Genomic DNA, 16,605 nt, shown 5'->3' with positions numbered 1-16,605 from the left:
CCCAAATAGGTCAAAGAACAACTGGAAATGGAACACTCAAGACTCTTTGATATAGCTTCTAATTCTCTTTCTTCCAAATTAATCCCAAAAATGCAACTCATTTCAAAATTGACTTTCATATTTGAAACACCTTCAAATGTCTTCACCAACCCCATCAAAATTGATTTTTATCCTGTCCTTTCTAGTCTTTCCACTCATCCATCTCAACATTCGCATTTCTGCTATGCTCACTTTTTAGAAAAGTGCTACACAAATAATTAGTTTTTCCACTCATCCATCTCAACATTTTTCAAGTAATTCTTTACAGAGAATAAACTTTTCAAATACTAGGTCATTCATCATTGATGAACCATCAAATTGATTTATAAACTCTGCTTAGAGACACTTTTATTTGGTATACAAGTAGAAGGCTTAAAAGACGAGCCTACGGGAAGAATGCCTCCAGGCATCTTCAAAAAGGATTTGGGAGACCTAAGTCCATGGCCAGCCTCTCCAGATCATATCATGAACCCCATGTCCCAAGTTGACAATGCAATCAGTAGCTTGGTTTCCCTCTCTTAAAGTGAGGATAAATTTGAAATGAATAGGGTACGAATGATGAAATCAGTGAATGTCCGCTTTTCTGTTGATGCAGCCTATCACAAGTTTAGAATCACCTTCCCTCCAACAATTGCTGAAACTCATGTTTGTCATTGAAGTTCAAGTCTTTATCCAATAAAACCACTACCTTTTCCACCCAAGTCTCTGTCATGTTAATGTGGTCCTTCCTAAGCAAAGAGTTTTGCTGCAAGCATGCTCTTCATGGTGGCTCCTTGAAAGATATCCAACAGAAGTATCACCCTCACTGCTAACTGATGCATCGAAATTGATCTTGACTTGGCTGGGTTGTGGTGGAATATGTGAAACACAGATCATACGCTTTTGGTGTGGGAATGTTCTTGGGTAGACACACCATTTTCTACATAACCCACCATCTCTATTGAATCATTCTCAATCACGCTGTCTGGCATTGGGTTAATATTGTTGAAAAATCTAGTTGTTTCTCTGTTTTTAAATTTCCTAGAGAACATGTTACTTTTTCCAAGTTCATCTCATAGTTGTCAAGCAGCCCATGCAATGGGGTACCTAGGCGTTACTTATCAAAAAAAGGGTGACTAGGTGCTGGCTAGATAATGAGAATTTTATAAAATTATATAAGAAAAGAAACGGTTAGTTCCCTTTGTTATATATCAATTAAATTGAAAAAAAGCAAATTTTTATCAATAAATATGTGTTTTATTAAGATTCAGATTCAGATTGAAAACATTTTGTACAATTTGACGATGGGACTGTTGATCCCTTTTCCTCACTCTATTCATCCCACATTACAATGTAGCCCAAAATAATTGCTGTCTCGATGCCCCTTGTTTTGCTAATCTATCAGCTAGCCCATTTGCACTTCTACGGACCCATTTAAATTCAGCCTCAACCTCCTTGATTACTTAGAGACCTTTGCGCCAGTTGCAAAGATGACTTCTGTTCGGATACTTCTTTCTCTTGCTGCCACATACTCTTGGCCCCTATTTCTCTTGCTGCCATATACTAAATGGAGATCTGCAAGAGGAAGTGTATATGGATCTTTCTGCTGGTTTCTACAGTGAAGCTGAAAAGGGAAAGGTATGCAGACTTAAGAAGTCACTTTATGGTTTAAAGCAGTCACCTAGAGCATGGTTTGACAGGTTCAGGAAGGCCTTGGTTGCTTTTGGCTACACTCAGACTCAACCTGACCATACTTTGTTTGTGAAGCGGAGGGGATCCTTGGTGCCAGTCCTAATTGTTTATGTGGATGATATTGTTGTCACAAGGAATGACCTAAGGGAGATTGACAGTTTGAAGAAGAATCTACACAGGGAATTTGAAACTAAGGATCTTGGAGAGCTTAGGTATTTCTTGGGCATTGAAGTTGCAAGATCAAAAGATGGAATCTTTATTTCTTAAATGAAGTATGTTATGGATCTTCTACAAGAAACATGGAAGCTTGGAACAAAGGCAGCCAGTACTCCTATTGATCATAATCACAAAATTAATACATCAAAAGATGAGTTGGTAAAGGACATTGGGAGATATCAAAGACTTGTGGGGCGGCTGTTGTATTTGTGTATGACAAGACCAGGCATCTCCTATGCAGTGAGTGTGGTGAGTCAATACATGCATGCCCCACAAGTCCAGTATTGGGAGGTTGTTGACAAGGTTCTTGCTTATCTGAAGGGACACCTAGGCAAAGGCATACTATTTTTTGATCATGGACAGTTGAAGCTAGAGGCTTATACAGATGCTGATTGGGCAGGATACCTTGATGACAGGAGATCTACTTCAGAAGTCTGCACCCTTGTTGGGGATAACCTAATCTCGTAGAAAAGTAAGAAACAGACAGTGGTGGCAAGATCAAGTGCAGAAGTAGAATACAGGGTCATGGCACATGGAGTTTCAAAAACTTCTCTAGATCCGCTCCTTGTTAGGAGAGATTGGTGTGAAGGTAGAAGAACCTATGATTCTTTACTGTGATAATCAGGCAGCAATTAACATTGCCCATAACCCTGTTCAGCATGACCAGACAAAGCACATTGAAGTGGATAGACACTTCATCAGAGAAAGGGTGACTTCTGGGGAAGTTTGTCTCCCATACATTGCTTCTGATCTGCAGTTTGCTGATGTTCTCACAAAAGGTGTAGCAAGAAACAAGCTGGAGCATGACCTACACAAATTGGGAATGTGTGACATTTACTCCCAACTTGAGGGGGAATGTTGAGTTGGGCCGATTTCTAGTTATTGGGCCCAGTTATTTATTTCTTATTTTTAAGTTGTTAAGTTAGGAAGTTGTTGGGCTTTAGGCCCATTAGTTTATGTTTTCTAAGTTGTAACTGTTAAGCTACTTAAGTAGCCGCCCTACTAAGGGCATTCTTGTAATCTCTTATTCTTTTAAGTTGAGTATATAATACAAAGAGAGGTTGGCGGCTAGAACTAATTCAATTTTGGTTGACATCCTACTCCTTTTCTTCTCCTCTTTTCTTCTCTACTACTGAAACTCTTCATCTTCTTCTTCTTTCTCTTCACAAGGAATTTATCTAAAACTGCAATCAGTGATTTCTACTTGGTATTAGAGCAAGCGCAAAGGTTCCTTGAGTTATTCTATCATGCAGCCCTAGATCAGCCAACTGCATGGTGACTTAAGAGGTTGATCGAAGATCTCAGGTATGCCCAATTTTTGGATTTTTTTGGTGGATCTATTTTTCCCTATAGTTGGTCTAGGGTTTCCCATCAAAATTAGGAAAAACTGGAGAAAAGGGGAGAGTCTTATTTCTGTTGGACTCTTCAATTTTGACCTAGGAAGTAGTGCCCTAATTTTTTAGGGTTCCTTGGAGTTTTCAGGAGGGGAGTTCAAGTCCTGCCTGTTTTGGAGGTTTCTGGAGAGAGCGGCTGCCTCTTCTCTCTCTTCTCCCGTCCCGCAAAAAGTGAATCTTTTGTGGGAGGACCATCTAGGGCACCAGAAGGGTGTCATTAGTACCAAAAGTGATTTATTTGATATTCTTGCATATTACAGTAACCTTCTCCCCCCTTTTTGATAATTATTGAGGGTAACGGAATTGAAAACAAGCCCGGGAGTGAAATGGGACCAATGGGAGGAGGTGTCAGAGACCTCTGTAGGGCTACAACCATTACTACAATTAAGTTGGATGGTTCAAGTTACTTAGAATGGTCACAATCTGCAAAGATGGCCATTGGTGCTCGTGGGAAGTTAGGGTATATCACTGGTGAAGAAGTGAAAGCCGAAACTAACAGCTCCCGATGGGTACAAGAAAACTATATGGTGATGACTTGGCTTTTTAATTCGATGTTGCCGCATATAAGTAAATTTCTTTTGTGGGCAAATATAGCTAAGTAAATATGGGATGGGGTTGCAGAAACCTATTCATAGAGGGAGAATGTTGCTAGAACTTATCAGTTGAGAAATCAGATTATTGCCACAAGGCAAGGAGATAGACCTGTTGTTGTTTACTTTTCAGCCCTTAAAACCCTGTGGCAGGAGATTGACCATCTGGAGACAGTTGTTTGGGAAACCACCAAGGATGCAACTACCTATCAAAAGCTCCTAGAGAAGTATAGGGTTTTTGAATTTCTTGTTGGCCTTAATCCCGAGTATGATATTGCAAGACAGCACATTCTTTCTAGGGACAATGTTATTCTCTCCTAGGCATATGCCTTTGTGTTAGGAGAAGAGAGCAGGAGAAATGTGATAATGAAAAATTCTGGTTTTGATCATGGTTAGCACTGTGAACCTAAACAGAGTGGAGACCAGGGTGGTAGTGAAATCAAGAAGGAAGACAGAGGATTTGATTTGTGACTACTGTAAGAAGCCTAAACACACAAGAGATACTTGTTGGAAGCTTCATTCTCATCTAGTGCCAAATAGACTCAAAAACAAGAAGGAAAATGCTCACATGGCAGTCACTGGTGACATACCAGCCCCTCCCACTACAGCTACTCTAGAGTTTGTTGCAGTTGTTGCAATGAGGGCCGAATTTGAGAGATATGAGCAGTTCCTGAATCAGTGAGATACAACTAGTTCTATTTCAGTAACAGGTGGACAGCCAAGTTTAGGTGATTCTGGTGGAGCACACTCTACTTCCTTTGCTCACATAGGTAGTTTACATGCCACTACAAATTATGTTTCTACTACAAGTAAGAAGGGACCTCCTTGGATTATAGATTCTGGAGCCTTAGAGCACATGACCCATAGTTTAACTATCTTTTCCTCTTACCAGCTCTGCTCTGGTAGAGACAGAGTCTCCACAGTTGATAGATCTCATGTTCCCATTGTTGGGAAGGAGTCTATCAAGATCAATGATTCCATTTCCCTTCCCTCTATCCTTCATGTTCCCAAATTGAGTACTAACTTGTTATCTGTTAGTAGTTTGACTAAGAACCTAAATTGTACAATATTTTTTTCTCCTAGTCATTGTATTTTGCAGGATTTGGATTCAAAGAGGACGATTGGGAGTAGTCGTGAAGTGAATGGAATCTACCTCCTGGATGTGATTCCTCCTCGTCAGGGTCATCATGTCAGTAGGGATAGTGAATCAAGGTCTGTGAGTCAGATTATGCTTTGGCATAATCGTTTAGGTCATTTGTCTTTTTCTTCTTTGAGTTTCTTGTTTCCAAAGCTTTTTAAGTCCGTTAATTTGTCAAGTCTGGAGTGTGAAGGTTGTCAACTTGGAATTCCTTTAAAGCTAGTAATAAAAGATGTTCATCTCCTTTTGATGTTATTCATTCTGATGTGTGGGAACCTTATCATGTTCCTTCTATAGGTGGTTATCGATATTTTCTCTTATTTGTGGATGATTTTTCTCGATATTCATGGATTTACTTAATGAGATCCTGAAATAAGGTAACATCCTTGGTAAGGCAATTTCATCAGATGGTGCTAACACAGTTTGGGATACGAATAAAGGTGTTCAGATCAGATAATGCCAGGAAATATTTTGAAAAACATCTTGCTTCGTATCTGTTAGAATATGGTGTTGTCCATCAGAGTAGATGTTCCTACAATCCACAGCAGAATGGTGTTGTAGAAAGAAAGAATAGGCACATTGTTGAGATTGCAAGAAGCATGAAAATCACATCTACAGTTCTAATTCGTTTTTGGGGTGATGCAATTCTCATAGCAGCCTTTTTGATTAACAAGGGTGCCTTCCCGTATACTTGGATTTAGCACCCCATTCAGTCTCCTTTTTCCTGAGGGGGAGATGTTCCATATTTCTCTCAGTGTTTGGGTGTGTTTGCTTTGCACATATTCTTGGTCATCATCGTTCGAAACTTGATTCGAAGGCAAAGAAGTGTGTCTTCTTTGGATATGCAGAAAATCATAAATGGTACTGCTGCTATGATCCAGTCTCTGGGATTCGGTATGTTACTATGGATGTCACATTTTTTGAGTCCACATCCTTCTTTTCAAAGAATCATTCTCAGGGGGAGTGTTTTGGGGAAATGAGTGAGCAGTCTATCTCTCTTTTGGTTCCAGTTCCTGTGTCCACTCCTATGTCTGATCCTCCTATGTCACCTACCTTACCACCTCCCTTTCATCCTGCTTCTCAGCGTTACTCACGATAGAGACTTCACAGGGAGGTTGATTCTACTGCAACAGAACTCACATCACTTCCTATCGATTCCTTGGAGACTCCAGATTCAGCTGACACGGATTCAGATATTCCTCTTGATCCCTCTACTATTTCAATTCCCATTGATTCTACTAATCCCATTACAAATAACCTGGACCTTCCTATTGCTCTCAGAAAAGGGAAGAAAAAGTGTATTGCTCATTGTATTTCACAGTATTTATCTTACAGTGGACTTTCTCCTTCCTACCGTGCTTTCCTTTCCTCTCTTGACTCTGTGTCTATACCCAAGGGTGTCAGTGAGGCTCTCTCCAAACCTTAGTGGAAGACTGCTATGCAGGAAAAGATAGAAGCCTTAATTAATAATCAAACATAGGAGATTGTGGATCTACCTGAGGGCAAGGAAACTGTGGGATGTAGATGGATTTACAAAGTCAAATATAAGGCAAATTAAAGTATAGAAAGGTATAAGGCCAAACTTGTTGCAAAAGGGTACACACAGACGTATGGCATTGATTACTTAGGTCCATTAGTTTATGTTTTTTAAGTTGTAAATGTTTAGCTACTTAAGTAGTCGCCCTACTAAGGGCATTCTTGTAATCTCTTATTCTTTTAAGTTAAGTATATATAATACAAAGAGAGGTTGGTGGCCAGAACTAATTCAATTCTGGTTGACATCCTATTCATTTTCTTCTCCTCTTTTCTTCTCTACTACTGAAACTCTTCATCTTCTTCTTCTTTCTCTTCACAAGGAATTTGTCTAAAACTGCAACCAGTGATTTCTATTACATGTTTAAACGTCCATGGGGTGTGGCTGCTATTTGTTGCCCATGAAATTACTACTTTTGAATCCCCTTCCACTTTAACATGTCTGCATCCTAGTTGTTTGGCTAGCTTTAACCCTTGTAATAATGCCAGTAGCTCAGCCTTCAACAAGTTTTCGTTGCCAATTGGCCCTGAGAACATGCCCAATATCCCCCTGTCAAGGTTTCTTAGTACTCCTATTCCTGAGATGCCTGGATTTCCATATGAGCACCCGTCAAAATTCAGCTTTACTTTATTGCCTTCAGGTGGTTTCCACTCCGGCCTTATTTTATCTCTTACTCTCGAAGATTGTGCTACTTCGGACCATGTTCTTAGAATATCTGCAATCGAGAAGACTTGAAAGCAGTCCAAGAGTTTTACCTAATGGGCTACTCTCACCTTGATATTATCAATCACTTCCTCTACTATTTTACCTTTTTCTAGGAAGATTCTGTTGTTTCTCTCTTCCTATATTACCCAACAGATTGCTACCTTTGTTGCTTTCCACATTATCATCCCTCTTTTCTTTCTCTGTCTCAAGAAATCATAGTTGAAGAGTCCTACCACATCTTGAGGGGAGCCCACCTATAGCCAAATAGAGTATAAAAGAAATCCCAAATTTGATGCACAAAAGAACAAGATATCATTAAATGAGAAAGGGTCTCACCACTTTCCTTACATAGTGAACACACGTGAGGAGAAAGGCACATATATGGCCTTCTTTTCTGCAGCATATCACAAGTGTTTATCTTACCAAGGAATACTTCCCAACATAAAACTTGGATTTTTGGGGGAATAGGCTTGCACCAGATTTCTTTCACACAATTCTCCTTATAAGAACATTAAATTTCCTTTCAAAAGTCAAAACATGGCAAATCATCCATACTATTATAAAGCGGATACTTGCCTTGGTTTTGGTGTAAATCATAAAATTTAAATTTGACTATATAACACCAACTTATATCTTTACCCTTTACTTGCATGTGTGCATAACACATGTCGTTACACTAGTCATATCTAAAAACATGATAGTATTTATATATAATAATCAGTACTTCAAAAAAATATACCAATATAATAAGTATTTAATAAAGCACAACCAACTAAGAAGACTACAATTTTATATGATAAAAATTTAAGATAGAGAGTAAGTAAAAGAGAAAAGGAACAAGGGTAGAGCTGCCGTTTTATTTAGGACCCGCTCTTTTGCAATGTACAAGAGGAGGAAAGTAGATCAACAAGGAAGTTGACCAATTTCCCCACGTTCTTTTACAAGGAATTGTAGGGCCTAAGGAAGTGCATTTCCCTCAGGTAAAATTTGGGCCACTTTCCTGGGTAAGTGGGTAAATCACTTTCCTATGGAAATTATCAAAAAAAAAAAACACTTTCCCATGGAAGGGGGGAAAACCACCCAAACTGTTGTGGGACTAAAATGCCCCTATCAACACACAAAACCCAAGGATAAAAGTGGTAACAAAGGAAAAGTGGTTGGTGCAAAGAGCTTAAGTAAACATGTTCCTAGCAAAAGAATGAGGCCTTAATGTGAGAGAGAGAAAGAAAGAGAATAGGAAAAAAAACAAAAAAAAAACGGACCTCCTCTTTATCCCTCTCTTCTTTCTTTCTTTCTTTTTTTTTTTTTTTTTTGGAAGCAAAGGTAACTTTTTATTGAAGAAGAAACAAACAGAAGTACATGAGAGGATGTATTGAAGCCAAGAGAGGCTTGGCAGGATTACATAGGCAAACAATTGTCACTAAACAAGAAATCTCTAGAGACCCCTGATTTTGCTAGGAAATCAGCAACAGAATTTTGCTCCCTAGGAATCCAGACCAACTTCACATTCATAGAGCCTAAGATATCCCTGGCTTCAGCTAGGAAGTGGGCTAGTCTCTAGGGCCCTCCCTTACTTGTAACCAAACTATAGTATTAGCAGAATCCCCTTTAATGGTTAAGGAGGATATATTATAATAAGGCACCTAACCGGTAATTTTTGTCACCTAGGTGTAGGTGGGCACCTTACATCTAGGCAGGTACCTTGTCACTACAAGTCACTGTATTAAGGCGAGGTGCCCAACCAAGGGTGCCTAGTTGCTATATGATGCCTAAGCATGTGAATCTTATCGTCATTTGCTTACCTAATTCATTCCCATCATGTCGGCAAACTTTTGGTAACCTGGAGCAGTTGTCTTGTTTTCCACAATGCCCTTGCTACATGGCAATATACAAATAAATGGTTTCATCTTCATGTTGTTCTTCACAAGCTCTACAAGCTGAACCAATGTTTACTCCATGAGCGCATAATTTATGACTTGAAGACAATTTCTCTCTTAGAAGTAATCACAAGAAAATCTTTATTTTAAGTTGGATTTTAATCTTCCATGTACATGTTTAGAACTTTAGATTCAATGGGATGGGGTTATTAGTTGGTAACTGGTTTGTCACCTCATGGCCAATTTGATAAAGAAGTCTAATGAGCTTTCCTCTCAACCAAATTGACATCCACATCTTCAATAAGAATATGGATAGCACTAATCTGGTCCAATAAATCACTTGAGATGAGAAGTGCTAAGTTATCAATGTTCCAGGTCCTGTTTTGGCAACTGGTTTGTCATCCCATGGCCAATTTGATAGTGAAATTTCCTGAGCTTTCCTCTCTCAACCAAATTGCCATCCACATCTTCACCAAGAATATGGATAGCACTAATCTAGTCCAACAATTCACTTGAGATGAGTAGTGCTATGTTATCAATGTTCCAGGTCCTGTTTTGGCAACTCATAAACTTATCAACTTTTTTTATCAATACTCTCATAATCTAAGTTTTGGATTTTATCTGGAGGTTCTCTAGCTAGCCAATAATCAGTCCAGAAACTAATGTTCTTCCCATTCCTCACCGCCCATCTAATGCCCTTGGCAATGAGGCCTGAGCTCCTAAAATACCTTTCTAATTCAGGGAAATTCTCATTTGTGGTGCAGTGTAAAACAAATTCGACATAGAAGGACATTTCTTCCAAACAATTTTAACCCAATAGTTTTTTTTTTCACCACGAAGATCTCTTCACCCTAATTTAACCATATAAGCCATGTTAACATTCATGACTCCATAAATTCCAACGACACTTTGGTTTTTTGGTTTGCACATGAGCATGCCTATATTAAGTGATTAAAATAATTAAGTTGCACCTGATTCAAAGTTCAGTTCGACATAGCCAGAACTTAAGAAATAAATGTGAAATAACAACTTAACTTACTTTCAGTTCGATCTGCCCTGAATTTAAGAAATAAATAGATGAAATGGAAACCGAATTTACTATTTTGTTTTTACATTGCGGGAGCACTGCAACATCTCAATGCATCGAAATATCCCAGAATGCATGCCAAACCAGAAATATTTATAAAGCATGGAGAAGAACTCATCTAGTGAAACTAAGAGACGTCCATCATCTTCGCTGTTAAGAATTGAAAAAAAAACACATGCTGGTTTTTTGTTTTCCGTAACCCTAGACCTAAGGCAACTCTATGAAAGATTACAACGAAGAGAAAAAGAGAGCAGATACGTACAGGAACTGAACCGAGCAAATGACTGGAAGGAAGACTAGTGTAAGATTCATCCATGGCCGATGCTCAAAAGGAGAGTGATGGCTTTAAACATGAAACGAAGAATAAAATATAAACTCCCTTTCAGACCCCCTGCAACACTGATTCAAAAGTGCCGTAACTTCACCTTTCGTCCTGCTGAAGGAATGGGAAGAAAGAAAAATAGAAAACAAAAGGCAGAAAAACGAAAAGAAGGAGAAAAACGTCAGAGGGGTTTTCGAGTTTATAGTTAAAATGTTCTCTTTGTGGCCTTTCAATTGGGCCACGTCGGTCAGACGTGACATTTTTGAAATATAAAAAGGAAACCGGGAATTATAAATAAAAGAAGAAGACGAGTAGTGCACGGGCATTCACGTAAAAATTATTAACCGTTGGATCGGAATGATACGAACAGTCTATCAGGCAGGTGGGTCCTATTCTTTTATGTTGAAAAATGTCGGGCTTCATCTAACAGTCCTTTCTATCATTTTACCGTAGTAACATCACAAAATATCAGCAATAATTCGGATTATTAGCCAAAAACTCCTCCTCACTTGTCGAATTCTCTTAAACTTACCATCCAGAGAGACCCCTGTCAAATATTCTAATTGTAATTTGTAAGATGCTTACCTTCCTTCAGCGAATCGTTAGAGACCATGATAAAAGCTGTTATATTAATATTTATTTAATGACTAAATTAACCCTGACCAACTGGTCAGCAAAGACTTGCCTAGTTGCCTCTATTAAATCCATCCCCAAATACAAATGTCCTAAACTTATCACCTTCTCTCCTATGCGCTCTCCCCTCTTTTTTCTGTCCTTTCGTCGGAGCTTCGGTGACTTCCTCCTTGAGCTCTCAATGACTAGCACCTCCATTTACTTTCCTCTTTCAAACCAGATGATAGACTCTGGTTTTGGATAATTCCAATTTAAATAAGAACCAAAGGGACGATCCATAAATAATTAAGTAATCGCAGGGCGACCATCATCTTACTGTGAGAAGATTGAAGATTGAGTTCTCTGCTCAAAGTTCATAATCTCTAGCAAGTTCGTGGAAGCACAGTTTGTGGCTTTCATCTTTTTACTTACGGAGAGAACCTCCATCATAAACAATGGGTTTCACTGCTCTGCAACTTCATCTGCAATAATGATATTAATATAATATGGATGGACATGCAGTAGGTATTATGAGCTTTTTCTTGTACGGTTAGGATCTGCCAACAAAACACGTTTCAATACTCTATCAACTTCAATTAATAGTTGATTATAGGATGATTATTCTAATAAAAAATTATCAACAACATACAAAGCATAATTTATACATTGGATAATTAATTCTGTTATATTAAAAAAAATAATATCGTAATAACTTAAAAATAAATTGTAATAATGAGTTGGATAAACATTATGGTACACTCGAATAAATAAGAACAACAATATGATGTATTAGTACATTGTCTAGATTGAATTTAGTCTTATGCCTGATTGATTGAGTTTCCTCATTTTGTTCAAAATGACACTCGAATCAAGAAATAAAACAATCCAATGAATCAATTAATCTAATAAATAAGGGAGAAAGCCAAAGATGTTAAATCATTATCCCTTGTTGAAAATGACTGGAAACAAAACCTATATAGTAACAAAACAATAATTTAATGAAAAATGTTTATACAACAGTGGAAAGGATTAGAAACAAGTCTCATACTTAGAGTCATTATATTGACGATTATACAAAGAAAATAAAAATTAAAAAAAATATATATATATAAGAAAACATATCACGAACTAAGTTAATAAAAATGCAACTAATAAAAATGAATTCAAAATACCCTAAAATCCAACAACAAAAGGATTTTCCATTATTAAAAAAGTAAGTGTAACTTGATGTCACTCGATTTGCCCAGTCCCTGTTGGATAGGAGAGAGTTAGGTGAGGTCGTATAGCCTATGCATACAAAGAGATGATGTGAGAGTGTTCGGGTTGTGGACCCAAGCATGAGGTTCCAACGGTTAAATTAGTGCCAAGTTAAAGAGAGCCCAGAGCAGGGAGAGCAAAATAAGAGTACTAGTGCTAATAGTCTCTTGGGAGCAATCAGAACGTCTCAGAGATTATCGGAGGTAATGGCCTCGACCATCGAGATCATAGGGATACTTGGAAACGGTTACTAAGTCGACTGTTCACTGTTTCTTCAAGAAACGGGGGAGATTCTCATACCACCGTTAAATGAGCGGCGTGCCTAAATGGTCCACATGGCACAAGATGAATGAGTGATATAGGTCTGCCTATGTTTTTAAAATACATCCATAAACACAAAATACAACCTCTACCATTAAAATAAAAAAAAGACAAATAAACAATGAGGGCCTAAAGTAGTGTAGAGCAATCATGACTTAAAGTAGTGCTTCAATTCTTAGTTTTCTTCATTAGGTTTTGCTTATCTTGTTTACTTGTCAAGTTTGGTTGGGTTTTTTATCAATCCGCTTGAAGATTTAAAATTCCATTAAAGTGGTAAGAAAATAGAAGACATCTGATACGTGTTTGGTTCTAATTACGCTTTTTCAAATAAACACTTTATATGAAAAATGCTACTTTAAATATTTAATAGTTTTGGTTGTTTGGTGGGGCGTTTCCTAACACCCCATAAAAGGCACCTACCACCTAAGCACAACAAAAGTTTTTTCCTTTTAGATTGTTTGGTGGGGTGTTTTAAGAAACAACACCATAAACAATCCAGTGTGACATTCTTGCTATATGTTTGAGCGCCATCAAGTTATGGTCCATAATGCCTGTGCACATCTATAAGGGCTGAAATTGAGATCCAACGGTACATTTTGCATGCAAACCAAATATAATGGCTCATATCATTTGATGATCACATCTATCCTATAAAATCTAGAACCAGTTAAGCCATTGACAAAGGGTAACCCCTCTTACTTGACATACAACCTACATTAAAATAGAAAATGATAATATATGTTTTATTTGATAATATAATAATTAGTAGAACAAAATAAAAGCAATGCATCATAATCCACAACACATCGGATCACTTCTTAATGTTTCCACGTAAGACCCCACATCAGCATCATATGAATTTTTCATTTCAAGAAACAATGGGTCGTTGAGGGAAGCGAGAATTTGCTCAATGCACTAAAACCCAAGCATTTATATTTTTTGGTGTTTAATTGATAAAGACCTAACCAAATTATTGTTAGGTAGGCCCAACAGAGACACGATTTGAATCCTGGTATTACCACCTATGTTGTTTTAAGTACCCAAAAAAACAAATAATTGTTCCACTCTAAATAAATGCCTATGCCTATGTGGCATTGACATTGTGACATTTTTTCGAAGGGTTCGACTGTGATATGGAAAAGATATGATATCTGAAAAACTTTTGACCAGTCAACTGGAATCATAAACATGGTAGCCAATCAGATGTTATTTATCAAAATTCATGGGTGGGTTTTGATTGTTCAAAACTCTTCCATACCATATCCTTTCCGCATCATAGATTTTCCCTTTTTCGAAAAAATGCCAGTAGAACTAAACATCCTCCTGGTTGCCACATATTTATTCTGTGCAAAGTGTAGATACACGTATAACACCAAGAATATTGAGATACAATAAATAAATGAGTGAAAGAGATACAAAGTATATTAACAACTTTAAAAAATGGTAGGTATTGAAAATAAGAAATCAATCATCAATCAAAAGTTGCATGAAAATCAACATCATTGCATTGATATAAAAGGAAAACAAAGAAGAAACTAAGGGGGCATTATTTTTGTAGATTTTGAGAAGGGGGAAAGTTGGTCAATGGGATTTTGATTCCCATTGACTAAGAATACCATGTTCTTTTTTCAGATTTATATGGGGACTAGGGAAAGTTTATTTTCCTAGGTATCACTTACCCGCTCCTAGGTGGATAAATAACTTTCGCACTTGGGGGAAAATTACAAACACTTGAGTGGGACAAAAATGCTCCTTTTAATAATGGATTTTTATGGTTAAAATGGGCATTGCCTTATTTACATGGGAAATAAAAGAACATGGGTAAATGCACTTACCTAGATAAGTCTTTCCTAGGAAACACTTACCCGGGTAAACACATTTACCTAGGTAAGTAATTTATCGAAAAGCGAAAACGGGGCCTAAGAGTTTACAAGGGCAATTTTTGAAAAAAAAAAAAGGAAAATATGATCATGAACAAATGGCCTAAAAACTGAGCGCATGAAACTACCTTTTTTATTATAGGTACATTGATGTATAGATTTGCCCATTTTACTTATTTATTTATTTGACATAGAGTCTCGCTTAGGTTCCAAGAAACCAAATATGAGTACCATCAAAGTTAATGTTATAGCCTCTACTAGCAGGGGACCCATGCAATGCATGGATTTTGTTAATTTAAAGCTAAACAATAAAAATATATAAGAGTAGATAATTGTTTTATATTTTAACTTTTTAAATAATTAATAGTTATTTATATTTTATATACTATTTTAAATAAGTTTTTGAAATACAAAAATAACGATAACTAATTTCAGCTTGGATTGTTCATCAAATTGATGAATCGAACAAACTGACCAACTTTCGGTTGGCTTCGGTTTAGCAATTTCCCAACCCAACCAAGTTGGGTTAGTTTTGGTTTGGCCAATTGTAAACCAACCAAAATCGACCCGACCCGATTAGATATATATTAATATTTTATATTTAAAAAATATTTTTTAATACTAAAAAGTGGAAATTTCTCATATTTGTTAGTCTAAAACATTTTATGTAAGTTTAAATTTTGAATTTATTTTTTTAATGATATAACATCGTAAATTTAAATCTAATTTTTTAGTTTAAATATTTTGAACAGACTAACCAAATCGAAAACTGGCCCAAACCTATACCAATATTTTCAACCCGTTGTTGACCTAACGGATTGAACTATTCAAATTGCCACCTAGCCTTGATTCCAGTTTAGGTTCTATTGAAACCTACCCTTTAGGAATGTGGAAAATTTTCCATATTTCTTATACTAAAATATTTTATATTGTAAACTTAAATTTTTAATAATATCATTGTAATTTTTTAAATTTAATTTTAATTTTTAATTTGAAATCTTTTAAACCAATTGACCAAACTGAAAACCGACCCAAACCAATACTAGTGTTTTAAACTCGTTGTTGACCCGACCAGTTGAACCATTCGAATCGTCACCTAGCCTTGCTTCCAGGTCAGGTTTTACTGAAACCAACCTTTGGTTAGAAATCATCTAACTCGGACGATTCAACCATTGACATGTTCGATTTGATCACTTAATCTCGAGAAGTAACTTTGTAATCTGGTGCAAATTAAGCATTTGTGTTCTACTTTGATAGTTTATGTAGAGTTGGTAGTTAACAACACCAGGCTATGGAGAATGGATTTAATCATGCAAGAAAACACAACCCAATTTTGAATGCAGTTGACTAGTTGAGTTATTGAACAAAAAAGCATGTAAAACCAACCCAAGTCGTAGAAACAATCTCATTAAAAAAAATGAACCACGATAAATGGAAAATAAAGCATGCATGCAGAGATCTCTCTAAACGCAAACTTTACTCAATCCCTCCAAAACCTTGCAACCGAAACTTCAAATGCATATGTATTGAAATTAAAATAAGGAGCCTTGCTTGATTGAACATTTCCATTAAATTGATTTTATAGTCAATCTATGAAACTCATGAAAATACCTTATAACACCATGGTTAATTAGAAAATGGTAATTTTGATTTAAATGTCCAAAGTTAGTAAAAAGCACAAAATCATAGAGCATCTTATGATGAAATGAAGTTAATCCCTTTAGTAATGAAATTAAGGATATTCTTCAGGAAAAGGTCAAACTAAAGGGTTTGATTCTTTCCAATAAAGGAGAGAAATACTATGTAGGAGGATGAGATGTATATAATGAATCCGGATCTCCTGCCCATGAGAACTCTGCTTACGTTTACCCACAACACACTACCTCCGTGAATTGGGAACATCTCCCCCTGCATAATACTATGTAGGAGGATGAGATGTTCTCCATGTGTGACTGCGATGTT

General features: G+C 36.9%; 1 protein-coding gene across 2 annotated transcripts in view; it reads right to left on the bottom strand.

Moving 5' to 3' along the window:
- The window catches only part of LOC148870662 (uncharacterized), a 30,199-nt gene extending 19,443 nt beyond the window's left edge, over nt 1-10,756 (bottom strand). For both annotated transcript variants that reach the window (XM_088971276.1, XM_088971277.1), the window contains exon 1: nt 10,514-10,756. In XM_088971276.1, coding sequence (XP_088827402.1) covers nt 10,514-10,567 — 54 coding nt within the window. In that variant the 5' untranslated portion in view covers nt 10,568-10,756. The remainder of the gene's footprint in view (nt 1-10,513) is intronic.
- Nucleotides 10,757-16,605: the final 5,849 nt, after the last annotated feature.

Source organism: Nelumbo lutea, chromosome 2 (assembly GCF_056320005.1).
Source record: "Nelumbo lutea isolate HS-2025 chromosome 2, American lotus-T2T, whole genome shotgun sequence".
NCBI lineage: Eukaryota > Viridiplantae > Streptophyta > Magnoliopsida > Proteales > Nelumbonaceae > Nelumbo > Nelumbo lutea.
This window is presented reverse-complemented; position numbering and strand designations above follow the sequence as displayed.